The 19,819-nt window shown below is 42.2% G+C and overlaps 1 protein-coding gene across 2 annotated transcripts in view; it reads right to left on the reverse strand.

Annotated features, from left to right (window-relative positions):
* The window catches only part of PARM1 (prostate androgen-regulated mucin-like protein 1), a 102,418-nt gene extending 88,949 nt beyond the window's left edge, over positions 1-13,469 (reverse strand). Inside the window, exon 1 of one of the 2 annotated variants that reach the window (XM_082463931.1) lies at positions 13,162-13,467. In XM_082463931.1, the coding sequence (XP_082320057.1) occupies positions 13,162-13,204 (43 nt within the window). In that variant the 5' untranslated portion in view covers positions 13,205-13,467. Of the gene's footprint in view, positions 1-13,161 lie in introns of both variants that reach the window. The other variant, XM_082463932.1, reaches the window with a different exon arrangement.
* Positions 13,470-19,819: the final 6,350 nt, after the last annotated feature.

Raw genomic sequence — 19,819 nt, forward strand, 5'->3', positions numbered from 1 at the left:
TGCTCCAGCCCCCTCTCTCTAGTATTGTTCTCTGATAATGCCATGGAGTATTAATAATGGATCTCCCAGCATTTACCTAAACCACATTTTATTGATTATTTTATTGAAAAGATGATATAACAGATTTAATGTTGCCAAAAGGAAAATAAACCGTATATTCTTCTGAGGGCTGTTTTTCTTATTTGATATCAAAGTTGACAAATCTCATTTTAGAAAAACTTAGAGTGATGTTTTAATTTAAAATTGCTTCCATAAGTGACCAACACTGAAGGTATTAAAAACTAACAAAGTACCTTAAACACTGATCAGTTAGCTCAGAGCCTCTTAAAATACTTTCCAAGATGGCTGTCCCGATTAATGATTTATGCAGCACTCTGGCTTTAGAAAATATAATATTACTTTGTCAATTCCTTCCCAGAACCTTCCTTGCCCATTAAGTCAGTGATATGCTGTAAACCTTTCTGAAGTTATTTGTTTTTCTAAGATCTTATTCTTGAGGACTGTGTTGGAAGGATTTTTGAATCAAGATTTTGAGGACAGTAGTAGCCATCTAGCACTTACTAGAGCCACATTGACTGCTGATAAAGAGGGATGAAAATACTGATTACAACTTTACTTTTTAAATTGTGAAGGCAATACACACATTAAAATAAACTTCAGGCCGAACAAATGAGCATAAAAAGTGAGACTGACCCAAAACTCATTGGACGGAAATAACCAGTGTAAACTTCTAAACTCTTTTCTCCATAGGCACACACGTGACGTTTTAACTATTTTATCATGAGGTCCATTTTATTCCTTCGCTTGCTCTTTCGATATGCTGTGAAATATAAAGTTGCAATATAGTAGTTCAATATACTGTCGCCATTTCTACCTGTCAGTACGTAAATGAGCCACCTCATTCTTTTAAGCAATTGCTAAAGATCGCCCAGTTGAATGAACATGGAACTGTTCATTATGATCTGACTAGTACCTTATAATTACACATTTACTTTGCTCCCAATTTATTAATATTTTTAAAAAGATCTTTTGGGATTGACATATATACACTAATATGTATAACATGGATAACTAATAAAAACAAAAAAAGTTCTTAACCAAGACAAACAAATAAGACTTAATCGGGTCTGGACAGGGGATGGATACATTCTTATCAATTTCTGTGTATGTTTACAGTTTCCATAATAAAAAATGAAAAACAAATAAGTGCTTGAGTGCAACTTTGAAAAACTGTTATAAAACGAGAGACAACTGTCACGGACATTCAACTTTTTTTTTGTTTTTAAACTTTTGGGTTTATTTTTTATTTATTTATTTATTTATTTATATTTATGGCTGTGTTGGGTCTTCGTCTCTGTGTGAGGGCTTTCTCTAGTTGTGGCAAGTGGGGGCCACTCTTCATCGCGGTGCGCAGGCCTCTCACTATCGCTGGCCCCTCCTTGCCGAGCACAGGCTCCAGACGCGCAGGCTCGGTAATTGTGGCTCACGGGCCCAGTTATTCCGCGGCATGTGGGGTCTTCCCAGACCAGGGCTCGAACCCGCGTTCCCTGCATTGGCAGGCAGATTCTCAACCACTGCGCCACCAGGGAAGCCCCATTCAACTTTTTTTAAACAAAGACTTGGCTGTAAATTTCTGAATGTCAAAACCCCCATCTCCCCTCTGCCTGATAACTCTATCCTCGGTGATGCAGTAATTTTTGCTCTTTCAGCAGCCACACTTGGCTTTGAGATTTTGGGTGTCACAAGCCTCCTCTTGTCAATGTCTGTTCCTTTTCCTTCCAGTGGCACTCACGACCCCAGACACAGTTCCCGGTCGGTCCTGCAGCACAAGGGCCGGCCTCCCCTCTTTGCCCCTCCTCTGTTCACGGTCCGTCCTGCTCTTCAGGATGGTGGAGTGTCTTCCCACCTCAAAATGGACAAGTGACCTCACTGAACAAGCAAGGAGCATGTTTTTCATATAAAGAATCATCTTTTCCCTTCTTTGGTTGGTTTATAGGTTGCTCTTCAAGTTGATATCATCTTAAATTTTCCTATTATCCCTTAGGCTTCAAGACCAGTATGTTGTTCTTTTTCAAGATCATGTTCTTTTTGGCAGCTGCTAAATGAGTAGATGTTTTTATTTAAGCCAGAAAGTAACATGAGTCTTTGTTGGGTGCTGAAGCTGGGGGATATGCCAGCCTGGGTGACTTTTAACACCAGCCACGCAGAGGGGTGTCAGCCCTGCAGGGTGGGGGAACAAGTGCATGCAGAATACAGGTCTGATTTTAGTCAGGACTTCCCATCACTTCCATCTATCGCTTGGACTAAAACACAGTTCATATTTCAGAATCACCAATGAAGGCAGAAAGAGTCTGTAAGGCCAGGAAATCTCCTATTCTGTCCTTCAGCTTATTTGTGACTAACTTACACCCTCAACACTCAGCATTTGAATTGACTTAACTTCCTCAGACGTTACTGGGACATTGCCAGTCATGCCTCCCTTTGACTTAAATCACTTTCATCACCAGGCTCTTTTTAGCAATTCAGAAAATTCTCAAAAATGTTCAAATAGTAGAAGTATCTTTATCTTCTCTAGCTGAGTTCAAAGGTGACATTTTCTTAATTGGCCAGAGAGTTTAAGAAGTTTCAGCTATTTTCAAGTGATAGCCATGGTAAAAAATAAAAGGCTTACATTTTTAAAAGAAGTGTTTTATATGTGCATAGCTTTAAAAAAGCTGATTTTCAAGTTTAGCTTTTGTAACCCTCAATGAAAACGAAAAGACTGACTCTTTTTTAAAAACAGCTATTTGGAAACACTAGACACAAGCACTTGATAGTAAGCAAGTTTGCCAATGTCTCCTTTTGGGGGGAATCTAAGGTGAAATTTAAATTAAGTCTTCATTGTGCCAGCCCTCAAAAATGTATTTTAATCCTTCAGTTCAACAAATATTTTGAGTACCCACCTTAGTGCCACACAGCACTGGGGATACTACAACAAACAAGAGAGACAAAAATCCCAGGATGGGGGGACTAGGGATGAAGAAAGACAGACATTAAAGGAAAAAGTAGAGGCAAGAGGCAGATGAGGGGCAATGGGAATATGGTGTTGGCAGGCAGAACAGACTGCAATTTAAAAATGTTGGTCAAGAAGAATAAAAGAAATCAAAGAGCAAAAAATGCATGTTCTATGAGGTCCAGATTAAGAAGCATTGATGAAACTGACCAAAGCAAGGCTTGCTATTTTTAGTATGTATTACACATTTTCTTAATAAAATAAGATTGTCCACATGATTAACCTCTGGTGGCTTTTGAGCAGAAATTCAGGATAAAGATCAGGTTTCCAGGACTGACTGTAAATATGTTCATCCTTTGGGAACACAGGAAAGGAAATCTAATGATGCAGAAATAATCATAGAGCAGCCAGGAAAGAAAGAGACCAGAAGGAGAAGTGCAGACTGGAGGCTACAGCCAAAGAGCCTGAAGTTAGTAATCAAACGCCTCCTCAAAGTATGCTTGACAATTTCAAAGGGTGGGGGAAATAAAAGAGTAACTGACAAAAAAAAAAAAAAAAGTTGGTAAGGTAAGTCTCACTGAGAAGGTGACATCTGAGCAAAGGTTTTAGGAAGGTGAGGGAATTAACCACATGTATATTTAGAGAAAATATGTTCCAGAGAGAGGAACCAGCCATGGCGTGCAATAAGGAAACCCGTGTGGCTGGTGCCAGGGGAGCAGAGGAGAGGTAGGAGCCCTGGTCCAAGATGAAGGGGGAGCAGCTCAAGTGGGTCTGGATGGCTGATTTAAGGACTTGGGCTGAGATTTCACTCTGAGCACGGCAGAAAGCCATTGCAGAGCTGCGAACAGAGCAATGTCACCATCTGATACATTTCCACTGGATGGACAGCTGCTCTCTAGAGACCAGACCTTAGGAGGGAAAGGGTAAAAGCTGAGAGGCCCGAGAGGAGACCCCTGCAGGATTCCGGGAGAAAGAGGATGGGGGCTCACACCACAGACAGCAATGGAGGTGGCAGAAAGTGTCTGACTTTATGTATTTTAAAGGTAGGGCGAACAGATTTTCTTGAAGCATTGGATGAGGGGTGTTGAGAGAAAAAGAGACTCAAAGATGACTCACGATTTTCAGCCTAAGCAACTGGAAAGTTGGAGTTGCCATTAATTGGGATGGGGAAAGCTTCTGCTGGGGACTATTCTGGGAGAAATATTTGGACGTGTTGCGTTTGAGATGACTGTGAGATGGTCAGCTACTGATTTTCTTCTGACCAAGTCAAAGTTAATCACCCTCAAAGAACATGAGTTCCCTGAGGGTAGACTTCTATTTTGTTCATTGCTGTATCTCCAGAGCCTTAGACAACACATGAAGATGCTCCATTAAAAATTAATTTAACAGGGACTTCCCTGGTGGTCCAGTGGTTAAGGATCTGCCTTCCAATGAAGTGGACATGGGTTTGATCCCTGGCTGGGGAACTGAGATCCCACATGCCACAATGAAGATCCCGCAGGCCGCAACTAAGACCCGACACAACCAAATAAGTAAATAAATAAATAAATTTATGAAAAAATTAATTTAACAAATATTTGCTAGGCACTCATTACATGTCTTGCTGTGTTCTCCATGCTGGGGACACAGCTGGGACAAAACAGCTAAAATTCTCATGCATCTTATATTCTAGGAGTGTGAGCCGGACGTGCAAATGAAGTAAAATAAAATAAATCTTCTATGCATTGTTTAATAAACTTTTTTTTTTTTTTAAGATTTCGCTGTTTTTTATTTTTATTTTTTTAGTTTATTTATTTATTTTTGGCTGTGTTGGGTCTTCGTTTCTGTGTGAGGGCTTTCCCTAGTTGCGGCAAGTGGGGGCCACTCTTCATCATGGTGCGCGGGCCTCTCACTATCGCGGCCTCTTGTTGTGGAGCACAGGCTCCAGACACGCAGGCTCAGTAGTTGTGGCTCACGGGCCCAGTTGCTCCACGGCATGTGGGATCTTCCCAGACCAGGGCTCGAACCCGTGTCCCCTGCATTGGCAGGCGGATTCTCAACCACTGCGCCACCAGGGAAGCCCTGTTTAATAAACTTTTGTTGAATGTTTACTCACATGGCACTTGATGTGTATTATCATAACTCTACAAGGAGGAGACCGAGACCCCAGAGCTGGCATCACACCAGCCTGTCTTCCTCCACAGCCTCTTCCACCATACCATGTAGCCTCGCAGAGAAAGTAACACAAATCTCATCCTCATCAGGTAAATACCAGGGTTGTGTTTCTCTTCAAATAAGCATTGAACGGGGAATCTGCTCAAAATAGGACTCTTTGCGAAGAGCAGTCTAGGAGGCCAGCCCGGAAGCGGGCAACCCCAGGTCACTCAGCCCTCCTTCATGCAACCAAACCACGCAGCTGAATTCCTCTTGACATTTCAGGGCATTTTCTTATTCTTCTGCCCCTTTCACAATGCTGAGGGTACCTGAATTACCTGCCATTAAGGGCTGTCACATCGTTTCCTCTGAAAGGTTCAATTTGCAGCCTTTCACAAAACTAGAAAGGTATACTAAAAGAGGCTTGATGTGCATATAAATTTGAGGAGGAATCTCTTATCTCCTTCGCCTAAAAATGAAACTTGATGAATCTTCCATTCCCAGTAGCAGCATCAAGGAGGTGGTTTGGTCTTTAGCAACCCTCAATAATTTCAACAATCACTTCCCCCTCGTTCAGCCACCAGACATTCCATCTCATGCAACAGACCACTCCTAGCCTCTTCCACGTGTCCTACGCAGAAATTCTGAAACAGCCATGGCCCCTGCCCTCTGTCCATTTCTTATCCAGTTTCCACATGGAATGTGATATCACACTTCCTTCCCCTCCTACATTTCCTAGAAGGTAAACGGTGAATGATCATTTATCCTCAAAAACTGATAATTCTTTCTCATGCTCAGACCTGTCTGAACAGTTTTCAAAACGGACAATTCCACGGCTCTCTCCTCTGGAATGCCATCTCTGACAACACTGTCATTTTTAAGACCAAACATGCTGAGTTCCCTTTGGTTGGGTGATGGCCTTATTCAGCTTGATGTTACCTCTCATGCAGCTGACCCATTAACAGCAAGAATTTTCATGACCAGCCGAGTGTGTGATCCACCAGTAACTTGCCTCTTTTCCTAAACCAACAAAGAGGTGTTCAAGTCCACCAGATTTCTTTAGGACCTTCTCATGGACAAGTGGGCTTTGAGACTCCCTCATGTAATTCTGAGATGTACTGAGTCCTCTCCTAATGTGACACATTACCTTAGCGCAATAGGATGACCAGAGTCTTAAACATTTCCCTAAACACGTATAGCTTTTGCATGGTGAATAAAGAGGACATCCTTTTATCCTTACAATAATTGTTACTGCTCTTCCTAAAGAATCTAAATTACAGTATAAAGCAAGAATCATATAGTGTGGAGGGTTTAACAATGAAATAACTGTTCAACGCCAGTATAATGGTATCTGCCTGCCGTCTATCTGTGGATCACAAAAGCTTTTCCAATGGAAAATGAAAAGATTTTATAAGGGGCAGACAACCCCAGTAAACAACCCATCGTGGATAAAACAGTGGGTGAAAAAACTCTCTCAGGAATGAGGTTATGCTTCTGGACTACACAAGCTGCCAAGAATATCATAATTTTAAAGGTAACATATATTTTAATAACCCCATACAGGGAAATATAATACGTTCTATCCAGTGAGAAGCTTGAATGATAGCTTTAAGTTTACAACCATGGCCAAAAAAATGAAAAATCAATCAAACAAAACCTTCTCTCCTCCAGTTCTTCTCAGGTGCAACACCTGCCCTAAAGTTTCTGTGCCCTTATTTCCTCCTTGATGGAAAAGAAAATCAGGTGTCAGAATTTGGACTGTAAGTGGAAGATATTATCATCAAAGCTGTATTCTGTCATTCATCTTATTTTGTATTGAAGAGATGTGTTTTCTAAATATCACACCTGGTAACTTTCCACAATTTTTTTTTCCACTTAACAATTACCTAGTCACAGATTTGGCCTTAAGTATAAAGGTGCAAATTTCCACCACAGTCTAATTGCTGAAAGGATTTTTTTCCCCCAGTCTGCCTTGAAATTCTGTCTAATATGCTGCTTCAGGCTCCATGTAGCCACAGATTTCAAGTGATACCTATAGACCTATCCTGTAGGAATTATGCAAACCTTATATAATAATTGTGAGATGTGTTAAGATCCTGGCACAGAAGACAGCATTGAAATCCAAAGCTGTTCTATTAACTTTCTTTTTTAATCAGCTGCCAGCTGGATTCTGGAAGGCCCTTAGTTCCAGCTCCTATGCAAGAACACTGTTACCATTTCAAATAGTATACTGTTTTTTGTTTTTTTTTTTAAAGGAAAGGTCACAAAAGGGTAGAGTAATGTAGCCTCAGGGAGGCTACAGAAATCCCACCGATTGTTCAGAAAAACATAACAGTGCACAGTAAATGGATATGCAATCCAATTCAAAATGTTCCATTGGAGAGCTGCCTCTGAATCCTAACGTTGTAAGTTGCTTTCAGAGAGACAGAGCTGCTTTGAAATCTCCCAGTCGTCTTCCCATGAACAGATTGTGATGAACGAATGAAATGGAGTGGGGTGGCTAAAGCCGGGTGGGGCAGGGTTCAAAATAAAGCCAATCCTATGTCAAACCCATTGCACTGATGAACCACACACGGAAGGCCAAAGGTAGGGTTGCTAGAAGAAATACAGGATGATCAGTTACCTTTGAATTCAAGATAAACAACGAAGAATTATTTAGCTTAAGTGTGTCCCAAGTACTATGTGGGATAGACTTAGAATTCACTATTTATTTGAAATCCAAATTGGGCTGGGCAACCTGTATTTTTAATTGCTAAATCTGGCAACACTAGCCAAAGGAAAATTAAAACAGCTTATTTTCAGTTGACATTATGCCACCTTGCACCAATGAAAAACACAGATGAAAACAATTATATAATCGCCTATTTTGTTGTAATGGTTTCTATTACTTATAAAATGGCAGAAGTCTCAAGGTTTATAAACGATATTAAAACAGGTAAAAGAAATGGGCTACGCTGCTATAAAGGATCATGAAGACTATTTAAAGATCCACACATCAGAAAATCTGATGTTACATCAATCCCCGTCATTTAAATAATTTAAGCTGTGACTACGAAATGTAATGCCATGAACTACATACACAAATCTGTCTTATTTTATAGTAACTCTACTTGCACATTAACTGGATGATAACCTATTAGCCCTGCATTTCCAACTAAAAAGCAATCGTTGCATAAGGCAGGTACCCACTATTTGCCTACCTCTTTTCATAACCACTGCTGTCTTCTAAATGAAACATTAATTTTTTCTAGGCAACTGTTTTATTCAATACGTTGCTAGCAAAGCAAAGACAGTCATCTCTCTGTATCTGTGGGATCTGCATCTGTGGATTCAATCAACCTCGGGCCGAAAATATTGGGAAAAAAATTCCAGAATCCAAAAAGCAAAACTTGAACTTGCCGCATGCTGGCAACTATTTCCACAGCATTTACATTGCGTTAGGTATTATAAGCAACCTGGAGATGATTTAGAGTATACAGGAGAATGTGCGTAGGTTATATGCAAATACTATATACCATTTTATATAAGAAACTTGAGCATCTGAGGATTTTGGTATGGGGGCCAGGTTCTGGATGCTTAGGGGTGACTATATTTGATTCCTAAACTAACGTATCCAATTTCAGTAACAGATAACTTCTAAAAGGGAGAAAACCATCGTAAATGTTACAGCAGGATTCCTTTCATTTGGGTGTTAAAACAGTCAATCCACTTTGAAAATATTTTTTAAATGTCCCTCTTCGTTGTTTCCAGTGGATGCTGTACCCCCCAGCTCCACCCCTGTCCCCCCAAAAATTGTAGTTTAAGAAAATCTGCTCAAACAGTGTAAATATTTGGCCAATATTTTTCTTATAAAAGCACAAGCACAATGAAAGCACCACTAGACCAGGCCCAAATGATCAAGTTAAATTAGAGATCTGGCCATTATTGATGTTTTTGGATTCTGGAGAGAGCCATTCTGGATCATTCATACGCCATGAAATGCCTTTTCCTCAGTTGTTTGATCTGAATTATCCAAAATTTGTGGCTCTGGGAACCTGACCTTAAGGTTTAGCTGAGTTGGGCTTTTGAAACACACCAGTCTGCAAAAGACTTTGTGGAAGAAATAACATCTTCCATGAGACTTTACTTCTGTTTGTTACTGAGTGTTTTTTGGACTGTTGTGCTAAATTTGAGCTGGCACATTATTAACCTTTTCAAATTAGGCATTTAGTAAGCTCAGTTGAATCTTTTCTTAATTTGCACATGAATGTTTGCCAGAACAGCTGGCATTGTGCTGGAATATTAGTTTAAATCTTCAATTTACATAGTCCAAGCACAAACACATAAACTTTGGAGAGGATGACCTAATTGGTGCCAAACACAGTCAACTTTATTAATAAGAATAATAGCAACAACAATCGCTAATACTTATTGAGCGCTTACTATGTCCCAGGCATTATAGGTATATTCAGTTATTTACCACTTTCAACAGTCTGATGAAGTTTTATTTCCCCAATTTTGTCGATAAGAAAACTTGAGTGGTTAGATTACGTGCCCTAAATTATACAATTAGTAAGTAGTAAAACTTCACTTTGTACTGAGGCAATCTAGCTGCAGAATCTGCAGCCGTGCTTCACCACTTCGCAACACTGTCTCAGTAAATCTATCCCATAATTATGGAGAACTTCCACCTTCTCAGGCAGGTTTCACAGCGAAGGAGGTGTCACTTTGTGACACAGACTTCAGGGGAATAGGAGGTAACCAGGCTAAAGGGATGCAAGCCACCCTTCACCTCCACTCCCAACCAACCATAGGCAACCTTGCCGTTCCCATAAATGTGTGTGCATTGTTTGGTTTATTTTTAACATGTTTATGATAAGATTTACGATATGGCTTTAATATGCTTATGATAAAGCCCTGCCATATATCAGGACCTATACTGAGAACAGAGCCATAAATGTGTAGGGTGGGGTCTTCCTTTGAGGATAAGGACATTCGAGATGTTAGTCACTTGGAGAAGAGCTAGCTGACAGGCCTGGGACACAAATAGGCTCTCTAGCTGGGTGGCAGACTGGAATCTAGCTCTGCTGGTCTTGATCACCATGGGGCCAATAAGTCAGCTTGGGTAATGGGGCAGAATGCAGTACTCTCCCTGGGGTGGGGCAGACAGGGCAGAACCTAAGGCAGGAAAAACCGGGTCAAGGGATTTTTTGCCTCTCTTACCTATGCTTGTTTCCCCTTGAACTCCTTGAATGTTTGGAAAAGGACTTTGGGAAGTTCCAGTATACCTCAGATGTCTCAGTGAGGGAATTTTTTTAATATTTTGAGCCATAGAGCACTGGAGAACAGCATCGACAGTGGTGGGAATGAAAGAATTGAATCTAGAGAGGAGAGAGAGAGGGATGAAGATGGAAGCTTCCTGTGGCCTGCCACCCTCCCTCCCTTCTTGGTTCTGCTGCCTGCCCTTGGAGGTTCTGGCTTGTAATTTAGAGGCAGTACTCCTGTATGCCTAGAGTACTGGCCGCCTTAGAGGTGTTTGGGAACGGTCTGTAAAATAGCCATGCTAGTTTTCTACCGCAATCAACCCTGAAAGAACTGAAGACAGCCCAAGGTTTCTCTCTTCCTTCTTTTTAAAATACAAGTGAGTAAGTGTAGAGATCTACTTTCCCTGTGTTGTTGACAATGCACAGGTATTTACAAGTGTCCATTATTCAGGCTGGAGAAAACACTATGTATATGTATTGAGTAGATTTATTAAGCTAAAAAAGTCCCCTGTTAAGCCCCATTCCTGGCTCAAGAAAGTATTACCTCAAGAGTTTTATGGAAAATTTCCTGAATCCTCTAAAGATAGAGGGGGGAGGGAAAAAAGCAACTGCCTGATGAAACTAACTAGAGCTTTGCCAAGGGAGCCCCAGGATGGTCCACTGAAACACGCATGCCACTTTCATTTCAAGAACCGTTGTCTCTCTCTCCTTTACAACTTTTTCTAGAAAAGTTATATTTTAGTTTCTCAAAACACCTTACTTTGGGATGTAAACAACCTTGTACGGTATTTATGCCTATTTTTATATTATTTTCCTGATAACTTACTGCAAGTAGCTCTAACAACACACTGACCCCCGAAGAGATTCCTTCTGAGGCACAAACTCAGAGGAAAGGATGCTTCATCACTCTGTTAAGGGAGATGTACTCAGAAACATAACTATGTCTTCCGGGGTCAGGGGAACCCCAGAACTGGGAGGCTGTGATCTTCTTGGTTCTGACCTCGACACATGTGTGCAGGGATGAGTGAGGCCGCTCAGCGGGTCCCCAGCTACCAGCCTCCTCAGTCTGGGCCGTGAACAAGGTCAAGATTCTTGCCACAGCAATAGCGAGGCTAAACTCTAAAACTGGCCAAGAAAAAAAAAAAAAAAAAAAAATATATATATATATATATATATCCTGAGCTCCTTAGGGAGAAAAAAACCCCGCAATACACTGCCTTAGTAGGGTTAATCCCGGCGTTGCCAACTGCCAGAGCTGTTAAAAAAACAAAAATTAAAGACAAGCCACTAAATAAAATTAGCCAACAAACCTACCTACCAGCTCTACTGGCTCACTGAAGGTTTTCTGAGCCTCAAGCCTCATGAAAGGATTTCTAGAGAGGAGAAAGAAAGGCACCTTTCCTGTCATTTCGTAAACGTCTCTTGGCAATCCCGGGGCTAGGGAGTCGGCTGTCACACTTGGGGATACAGGCGCTCCCAGCCTGGCTGGAGCAACCAAAAGCGGCAGGGGACCGGGAACCCTCTGCGGACGCGCCTCCAAACCTTGCAGACACCAGAGAGAAAAGGGAGCTTTCTCAGGCGTTCAGCAAGTAGAGGAAAAAGACTCGCTCTAGCCTCAAGTTGGGAAACTTTTCCTCAAAACTGCATTATCCTTTGTGAGCTGCCTGGAAACCCCTAGCTTCTTTTCAAGGGATTGTAACGACTTGTGTCCACGATTCCAGGAACCCAAGCAATTCAGGAGGAAAAGAAATACACACACGGAGTACAAGCATGAGTAAATGGTTATGTATGTGGCTTTGGCACATTCTTATCTAAACACGCCGGTGTCCCCGCACTCGGGCTGCTTTTTCCACCAGTGCCTCATCCGTAGTCAGTTGTCCCTTGTCTGCCTACATTTTCTGGAAAAACTGGATACCCCATCCTCAGACTTAAAGCGCTGTTCCGAATCTCTCCTCTGCGCCCACCAAGCCGAGCTCAGTCCTCCGGCTCCTCTCTCCCCAGGCCCTGCTTGGAGGCCGCTGCCATCCGTGGTCCTGAGGCCAGCGATGCGCGCGTGGGGAAGCCGTCCCGAGGGTGAGTGTGTGTAGGGGGAGTGGGTGGAATGGGGAGGATGCTAGTTTTCGCCAAGTTAACAGTTTCTGCCAGGGCACATATTTTGGGGTAGTTTCCGGGCCACAGGGTAGAATTGCAAATCCCCAGGGGTGATCACGAGCTCAAGCCGGGTCGGAGCAGCTGCCGTGAGGCTGTTAAGGCCGCATCACCCCCACGCGTAACTAGGAAGGGTCGCCGGAGACCAGAGACCACCGAATCTCGGGGAACGCAAACCAGTCCCGCCGGCTGCGCGGCCACGGCTTAAAGCTTTCCCAGATGCGATCCCCCCTGCTTCTCCTTCTTATCCCTCCCCGAGTCCAACCGCGTCAACCGGTCTGTCTGGTGCCCAACTCTGGCAAGGTGTGCTCGGAGAGCCGAGAAGCCTCTAGTCTCAGTCCGTGTCGCCAACCCGGGTTTCAAACGCGTCGTGCAGCCACCTGTTTCACAAAGCCCGGAGTTTGTGCGGGCGCGGGCTGCGGCCGGAAGAACCCTGTCATCCCCTCGGTCCGGCTCGGCCCAGGATCTCCAAAAACGCACGTCGCTCTAAATCCAAGTGCGCACGCAGCTTTGCGAAACGCTGGAGGCTCGCACCTCTCCGGCCACCCGCGCGCGGCGACTTATTTCCCGGTCTCCCCGGTTCAGCCCCCGCCCCCAGCGCTGGTCGCCGGGCCAGCCCTCCGCCACATCGGCGCCCCAAAATACCTGCCGTGAAGACGCAGAGAGCGAAGAGAGTCTTGTAGACCATGGTACCCTGGGGCTTGGTGCCGAACCCGGCGCGGGCAGCGGGAGAGTTTGCCGGGACTGACCGAGCGCCCAGAGCGCGGGCAGCTCCTCCTCTGTCCGCTGGCTGCGGTGGGAGCCGGGCGAGCGGGCGGCTCGGGCGGCGGTAGGGGAAGCTAGGCGAGCGCCGCGCGTCTCCGTCAGCTGCTTGTACTCCGGCGGCCGGCGCGCTTCTGCTCCATCCCAGCCGCCCGGGCCGCCTCCGCCGCCGCCAAACCCCTCCCACCCGGGCCCCGCGGAGATGACTAGGCCACCCCTGGCCTTTCCTCTCCCAGCCCTCGTGTCCCGGGAGTCCCGGCCCAGGGCGGCCTCTGCTGGACAGTCAGGGCGCGGGACCCGAGTTTTGACCCGGTTTAGCAAATGTTTGGGGCGGCTGGAACTGTGCTGGGAACTAAGGGGAGGCAGAGAAGTGGGAGCAGATTTCTGCCCTCAGGAATTTATCTCAGCTTTTCTTACAGGAGTTACAACCTTTAAACACGTGACCGTGTGCCATCTTAGGTGTCACCTCGAAGAGCCAAGACCCCACTACTGTAAGAGGGCGTACACTTCTTTCCAAGTATGAGACCCTTTTCCTTTTCTTTCATTTCTCCAAACGTTCCTGCGTGTACATTAAACCCTCACACACATTCAACCCCACTGCATTTCCTGGTGCCTGAGCCAGGATGTCTGCCTTCCTACTCAGCTTCGTAGGAGAAGAAACAGTACTAATGTCAGGTAACAGTGATCATGCGATAATTACGAGCCAGACACCCTACTGGGTGTTGTATCATGATGCTTCTAACAACCCTACGACATAAGAATTATTGTTTCATTTTAAAGATAAAAAAACTAAGGCACAGAGAAGTTAGGTAATGTGCTCAAGGTCACATAGCTGGTAAGGGCTGGATCCCGTAACTGAAGAGTTTGTGTACCAGGACATAATAACAAAGGCTGACATTTCCTGAGAATTGCTGTGTGCTAGACAACTGTGCTGTACAGGTATTAACCAAGTCAAGTTCTCAGAACAATTCTCTGAAGTGGGCACTATGATAGCTTCATTTCATAAGATGCCTGCCTAGGGACCTGGGGTCATCCCTGTACTATACTCTCTCTTCAAAGCCCAAGGTTTCTGTGTGTTCACACAGATCGAAGCTGATCTTTCACTTAATCCTCTCCATCACCTTAGACTTGCTTATTTTCTACACCTCTATCAGACCAGATGCTAGACCATCTTCCAACATCTATGTTATTATGAGCCTGGTGGTCCCCTAGTCATTAGAGCTGGGATTAAGGAGGCTTCCTAACGAACTGATTTGCTCAGGACCTAGTAGTGCTGGAGAACAGCTTTCTTTCTTTCTTTCTTTCTTTTTTTTTAAATTTATTTTACTGAAGTATAGTTGATTTACAATGTTGTGTTAATTTCTGCTGTACAGCAAAGTGATTCAGTTATATATATATGTATATATGTGTGTATATCTATCTATATATTTTCATATTCCATTATGGTTTATTACAGGATATTGAATATAGTTCCCTGTGCTATACAGTAGGACCTTGTTGTTTATCCATTCTATAGAACAGCTTTCTTGTTCTGTGACTTCTTTCTCATATACCAGACAGAGCCTCAAGTTGTATTTTCTCACTCCCTCGGGCCTCATGACTTTATCTGTGATGATGTCAGTTCCTCTTCCTGACCCCACCATCACCACTTGTAGAGCTTGTCACGCTTCCACAACCAGATTAAACTGAGCTCATGTTTTCTCTTTTGTCTTGGTAAATTTATTGATTCTTGTTGAAATGAGAAGTCAAAGATATTACAACCAAATGCCCAACCCCCTTTCCTCCTCCCTGGCCAAAGAAACTGCAAATTTATTTTATTAAACAAACTCTCTTAATGCTTCTGACCTTCAGGTCCTTCTGGTTTCTGGGGTAGTCTATGTGATGATGAAGAATTACTGCATCAGGGCTTCGCTGGTGGCGCGGTAGTTGGGAGTCTGCCTACCAATGCACGGGACGCGGGTTCGAGCCCTGGTCTGGGAAGATCCCACATGCCACGGAGCAACTGGGCCCGTGAGCCACAACTACTGAGCCTGCGCATCTGGAGCCTGTGCTCCTCAACAAGAGAGGCAGCGATAGTGAGAGGCCTGTGCACCGCGATGAAGAGTGGCCCCCGCTTGCCGCAACTAGAGAAAGCCCTCGCACAGAAACAAAGACCCAACACAGCCAAAAATAAATAAATAAATAATAAAAATAAAGGGAAAAAAAAAACCTTTAAAAAAAAAAAAAAAGAATTACTGCATCTGTGTGGTGACTGCCATGGAGTCCACAGATGGAATTTTGCAAGCACGTTCTGTAAGGCACTGGTGCCTTTAGATAGGGCCATTTAAGTAAGTGATCCTATGACAGAAATAAAGATTTTCAAGAACACTTCACAGCAAAAAATTGTTCAGTTGAAATTCAACAGACGTTAATGGAGTCCCTTAGTCTTGTAAAGCATGTGTGACAGGCTTTGATATCTAAGATGTTAGTTTTGTACCCAAAGGATTATGAGTCCCACGTATGAATCAGTTAAAATCTCCAAAGCTTTTCATTGTATACAGAATAGAGTTGAAAATAATTTCTTTAACTAAAATCATTCATTTTTATTAACAATTAAAACTTTTGATTTATTAATTTAGTGAAAACATATTTGATCACTTACTAGGTGCCAGACCTCATACTAGGCTGTGGGAATGAGACAGGTTGTAATAGTCAAGGTAGGTAGGTTATGCTGCTGTAATAAACCACCCCAAAGTCTCAGAGGCTTAAGCAATAAAGGTTTACTTCTCGCTTATCATCATCTGCTTTGGATCCAGGCTACTCCCCAGAGTAGATATCTGCTATATCAGGATTCGGTGTTATACTCCATATCAGAAACTGCTTCTATACTCAGGAAAGAAAGAGGAGGAGAGTTATGCGCAGCATTTATGTCTTCCACCTGGAAGTGACGATTCTTTTCTTTTTAAAATTAATTAATTAATTAATTAATTTTATTTTTGGCTGCGTTGGGCCTTTGTTACTACACGCGGGCTTTCTCTAGTTGTGTCGAGTAGGGGCTACTCTTCTTTGCGGTGCGCAGGCTTCTCGTTGCAGTGGCTTCTCTTGTTGCAGAGCACGGGCTCTAGGCGCACGGGCTTCAGTAGTTGTGGCATGCTGGCTCCATAGTTGTGTCTAGCGGGCTCTAGAGCACAGGCTCAGTAGTTGTGGCGCACGGGCTTAGTTGCTGGGCGGCATGTGGGATTCTTCCTGGACCAGGGCTTGAACCCATGTCCCCTGCATTGGCAGGCGGATTCTTAACCACTGTGCCACCAGGGAAGTCCAGAAGTGACGATTCTGCTCATATTTTACTGGTTAAAGGAAGTCAGTGGCCATGCTTAACTTCAAGAAAGCAAGGAAGCACATTCTTCATGGTTATGATGTATGCCACAGTAGTTAATTGTCCCTGCCATCAGGAAGCTTATATTCTAGTAGTGAGGAGTCAAGCATTGAATGATCCCAAAAATATATGCAATAATTTATTATGTTAAAGTGGTGGGGGATGGGAGAAACGGGTGAACTGTTTTATAGTTGTTTGTTAAAATAAATTGAATAAAAAAGAGTTCAAAATATATGCAATACTTTACTATGTGAAATGCTATAAATAATAATACCCACTAACATGTATTGAGCTTCTGCTCTATGTTCTGTTAGGGATTGTTTCAAGCATTTTGTGTAATCTGTAAACTTTACACTCTGTAAATTTATCCCAATTTTGCAAATAAAGAGACTGAGAGGTACTTAAAAAAAGTTTAAGTATGAAGGACACCAAAAGATGCTAAGATATTATGGCAGGGGGACTTGCACTCCTCATTGGGGTCAGGGATGGAATTTTCATGTAACCTTTTAGTCATACCTTATAGCAAAAGCCAATTTCTTCAGAGATTTCTTGTTTCTTTCATAATGCTCCACTGGGATAAAATCTAAGATAAACTTGCCTTTCACTGACTCCCACTCTTTTTTTGATCACTGTTTAAATGAATTGCTAGGGTTGTAGACGTTCAATATTTAAAAAAAATTGCCCTTGGTTGACTTAGCTTTCGACATCCTGATTTTATCATAATTTATAGATAAAGTCGGGTAATACGTTTTCGGTAATATGGAAGTGTTAGCTCTGGACTCTTGGATCCATCATGGCCTAGGAGAGACAGAATAACTCGGTTGAAAGAGCTGGGTAAGTAAGGCCGTCTGTGCAGTGGTTAGAGGCTGAGTTCTGATGTCTGTTCCATGGTCCCCATAGGCTGGGTTCGAATCCCCCCTCTTCCATCTACTAACTGACTTATTACTTGGTATCTCTATGCCTTAGTTTCTTCCTGGCTTCATTGGGAAGATTAAATGGATTACATATGTGAAAGGCTTGGCATGTTCTAGGTGCCAGTAAATGTTAGCTATTATTAGAAGAGAAACTTTGAGGTACATTTAAAACTCATTTGGGGATCTAAAGTACAAGGAGAAAACATTAATGCCTGCTGTAGCTATTTCTAATATAAAAGGTTATGAAATTTGGACTTTCCCCTGGGCAGTTCCACTCCTGCTACTTCTGAGCTGCAGGGGAAAGCTCTAAACTGTCTCTGACAACTCCTCCCCCAGCCCCTCATCCCCAAAGGCAGGAGTGCAGCAGTCTCAAGACCCTGATATATTTTGTCTTGGCTTCATTTCTCTTCCCAAGTTGCACTGCAAAAATATCTCCGTGGCTTTTGCCATATACTTAATTACATAACTTTGCTTCTCTCTTAACTCCAATTTCTTTTTAAAAATATTAATGGTAAAAAAGATTAAAGGCAGTGATGCAATACGAGGAAAAGAGGAAATTTGGAACTTTGCCAAGAAATATTTGTTTGAACAAAGGCAGTTTTAAAAGCGCATGATGAAACATGATTGTTTCCCTGATTTAAATAAACTTGTTTGGAGCTCTTTGAGGACACTAAACCACATGTCACTAATTTGTATTTTAATTAAGGAGGAAACCCTTAAAATATTTCAGGAAGGAAGAAACTGGCCTCTTGGAGGTGATGCACATAATGAAACCTATTTTTAAACTTGATTGAGTTGATACTGTAGATTTGCATTGTCCAAGAGAAGTAAAATACAAGTCATATATGTAATTTTAAAATTTCTAAAAGTCATATTTTGAAAAAGGAGAAAGAAACAAGTGAATTTAATTTTAATGCTATGATTTAGTTAACTTGATGTATCTAAAATATTTATCATTTCAGCATGTAATGAATAGCAAAATATTAATAGGATATCTTACATTCTTTTTCTCATTGTAAGTCTTCAAAATCCAATGTTTATTCTACATTTATACAACATCTCAATTCAGACTAGGCACATTTTGAGTACTCAGTAACAAAACATGGCTAGCAGCTATCATAACGGGCAGTATGGCTATAGAGCACTGGGTCCAGTCTCTCCAGTCTCTTGCCTTGCCTCGTGGATATCTTCTGTAAAAGTACAGAGCAATGCTGGTGGGACTTTCTTAACTGACAGTGGAGTAATTGGAAGCCTAAGACTTGCTGATTGCGTTGCTTCTAACCCTCATTAACTTCTCTAAATCTCAGTTTTCCCCTCTATGATGTGAAGACCATGATAATAATGACACCTTACTTCAGAGGATTACTGTCAGGATTTATAATCCTTACATTATTAATTCATTAATTAAGGCATGGAAAACATTTAGAACAGACCCTAGACAGAGCAGAGCCTTAATAAATGTTTACTTGTTATATTTGGTAAGAATGGTTATGATGATGATTACAAAATGAGTATTAATAGTAAAATCTTCCCAATTGTCAGTGTAGTATCAGCGATTCCGTACCACTCAGAGGCATTGACAATATTGCTTGTCCCTAGAAGTCTACTTTTACATAGTTTAGAGCAGCATTTATCGAACATTTTTGTCTCAGGACCCCTTTGCACTTCTAGACTTAGAACTCTGAAAACTATTTGTTTAAGGGCCCTTTCAGGTAATTGCGGTTTTTGTTCTTTTATATTGCAACAAAACTCAATAAACAGTAGTTTCTTAAAAGTTAGTAGCAAGGTGGAATCTGAAAGCATCTCAATAAAATTTTCATAGTCTGTTACATTAAAATCCATTGGTCTATTTTGCACTTTGGATGTCTCTTTTATCCATGTGTGATTTTGTAACATCATGCGTTGATCATATAGAAAATATTGGTTCACTGAGTTACGCAGATCTTCCGAATTTTAACACATTTCATTATGCAACATCAAAAACTATACTTGTTAATATCTCCACTTATATCATCAAAAAAGTCTTTAAATATTGGGAAGCTATCAAATTAGTGGTAGAAGATACAAGTTTGGCAAAATTCTAATTTTCACTTGAAAGCTTGGTTGCTTTCCTTGAAGTGACATCTAACATCACAGAAAAAATGCCTGACAAATATCCAAGTCTGAATAACCATAGTTTGTCTTTTAGTTGTTCTTTTAAATAAAAATTGTGTTCCACAAAAAAATTGTTAGTTAAGCTTGTGACTCAAGTAATCACATAAGTGCATTGCCT

The sequence above is a fragment of the Balaenoptera physalus genome (assembly GCF_965194825.1).
Source record: "Balaenoptera physalus genome assembly, chromosome: 5".
Classification (NCBI taxonomy): domain Eukaryota; kingdom Metazoa; phylum Chordata; class Mammalia; order Artiodactyla; family Balaenopteridae; genus Balaenoptera; species Balaenoptera physalus.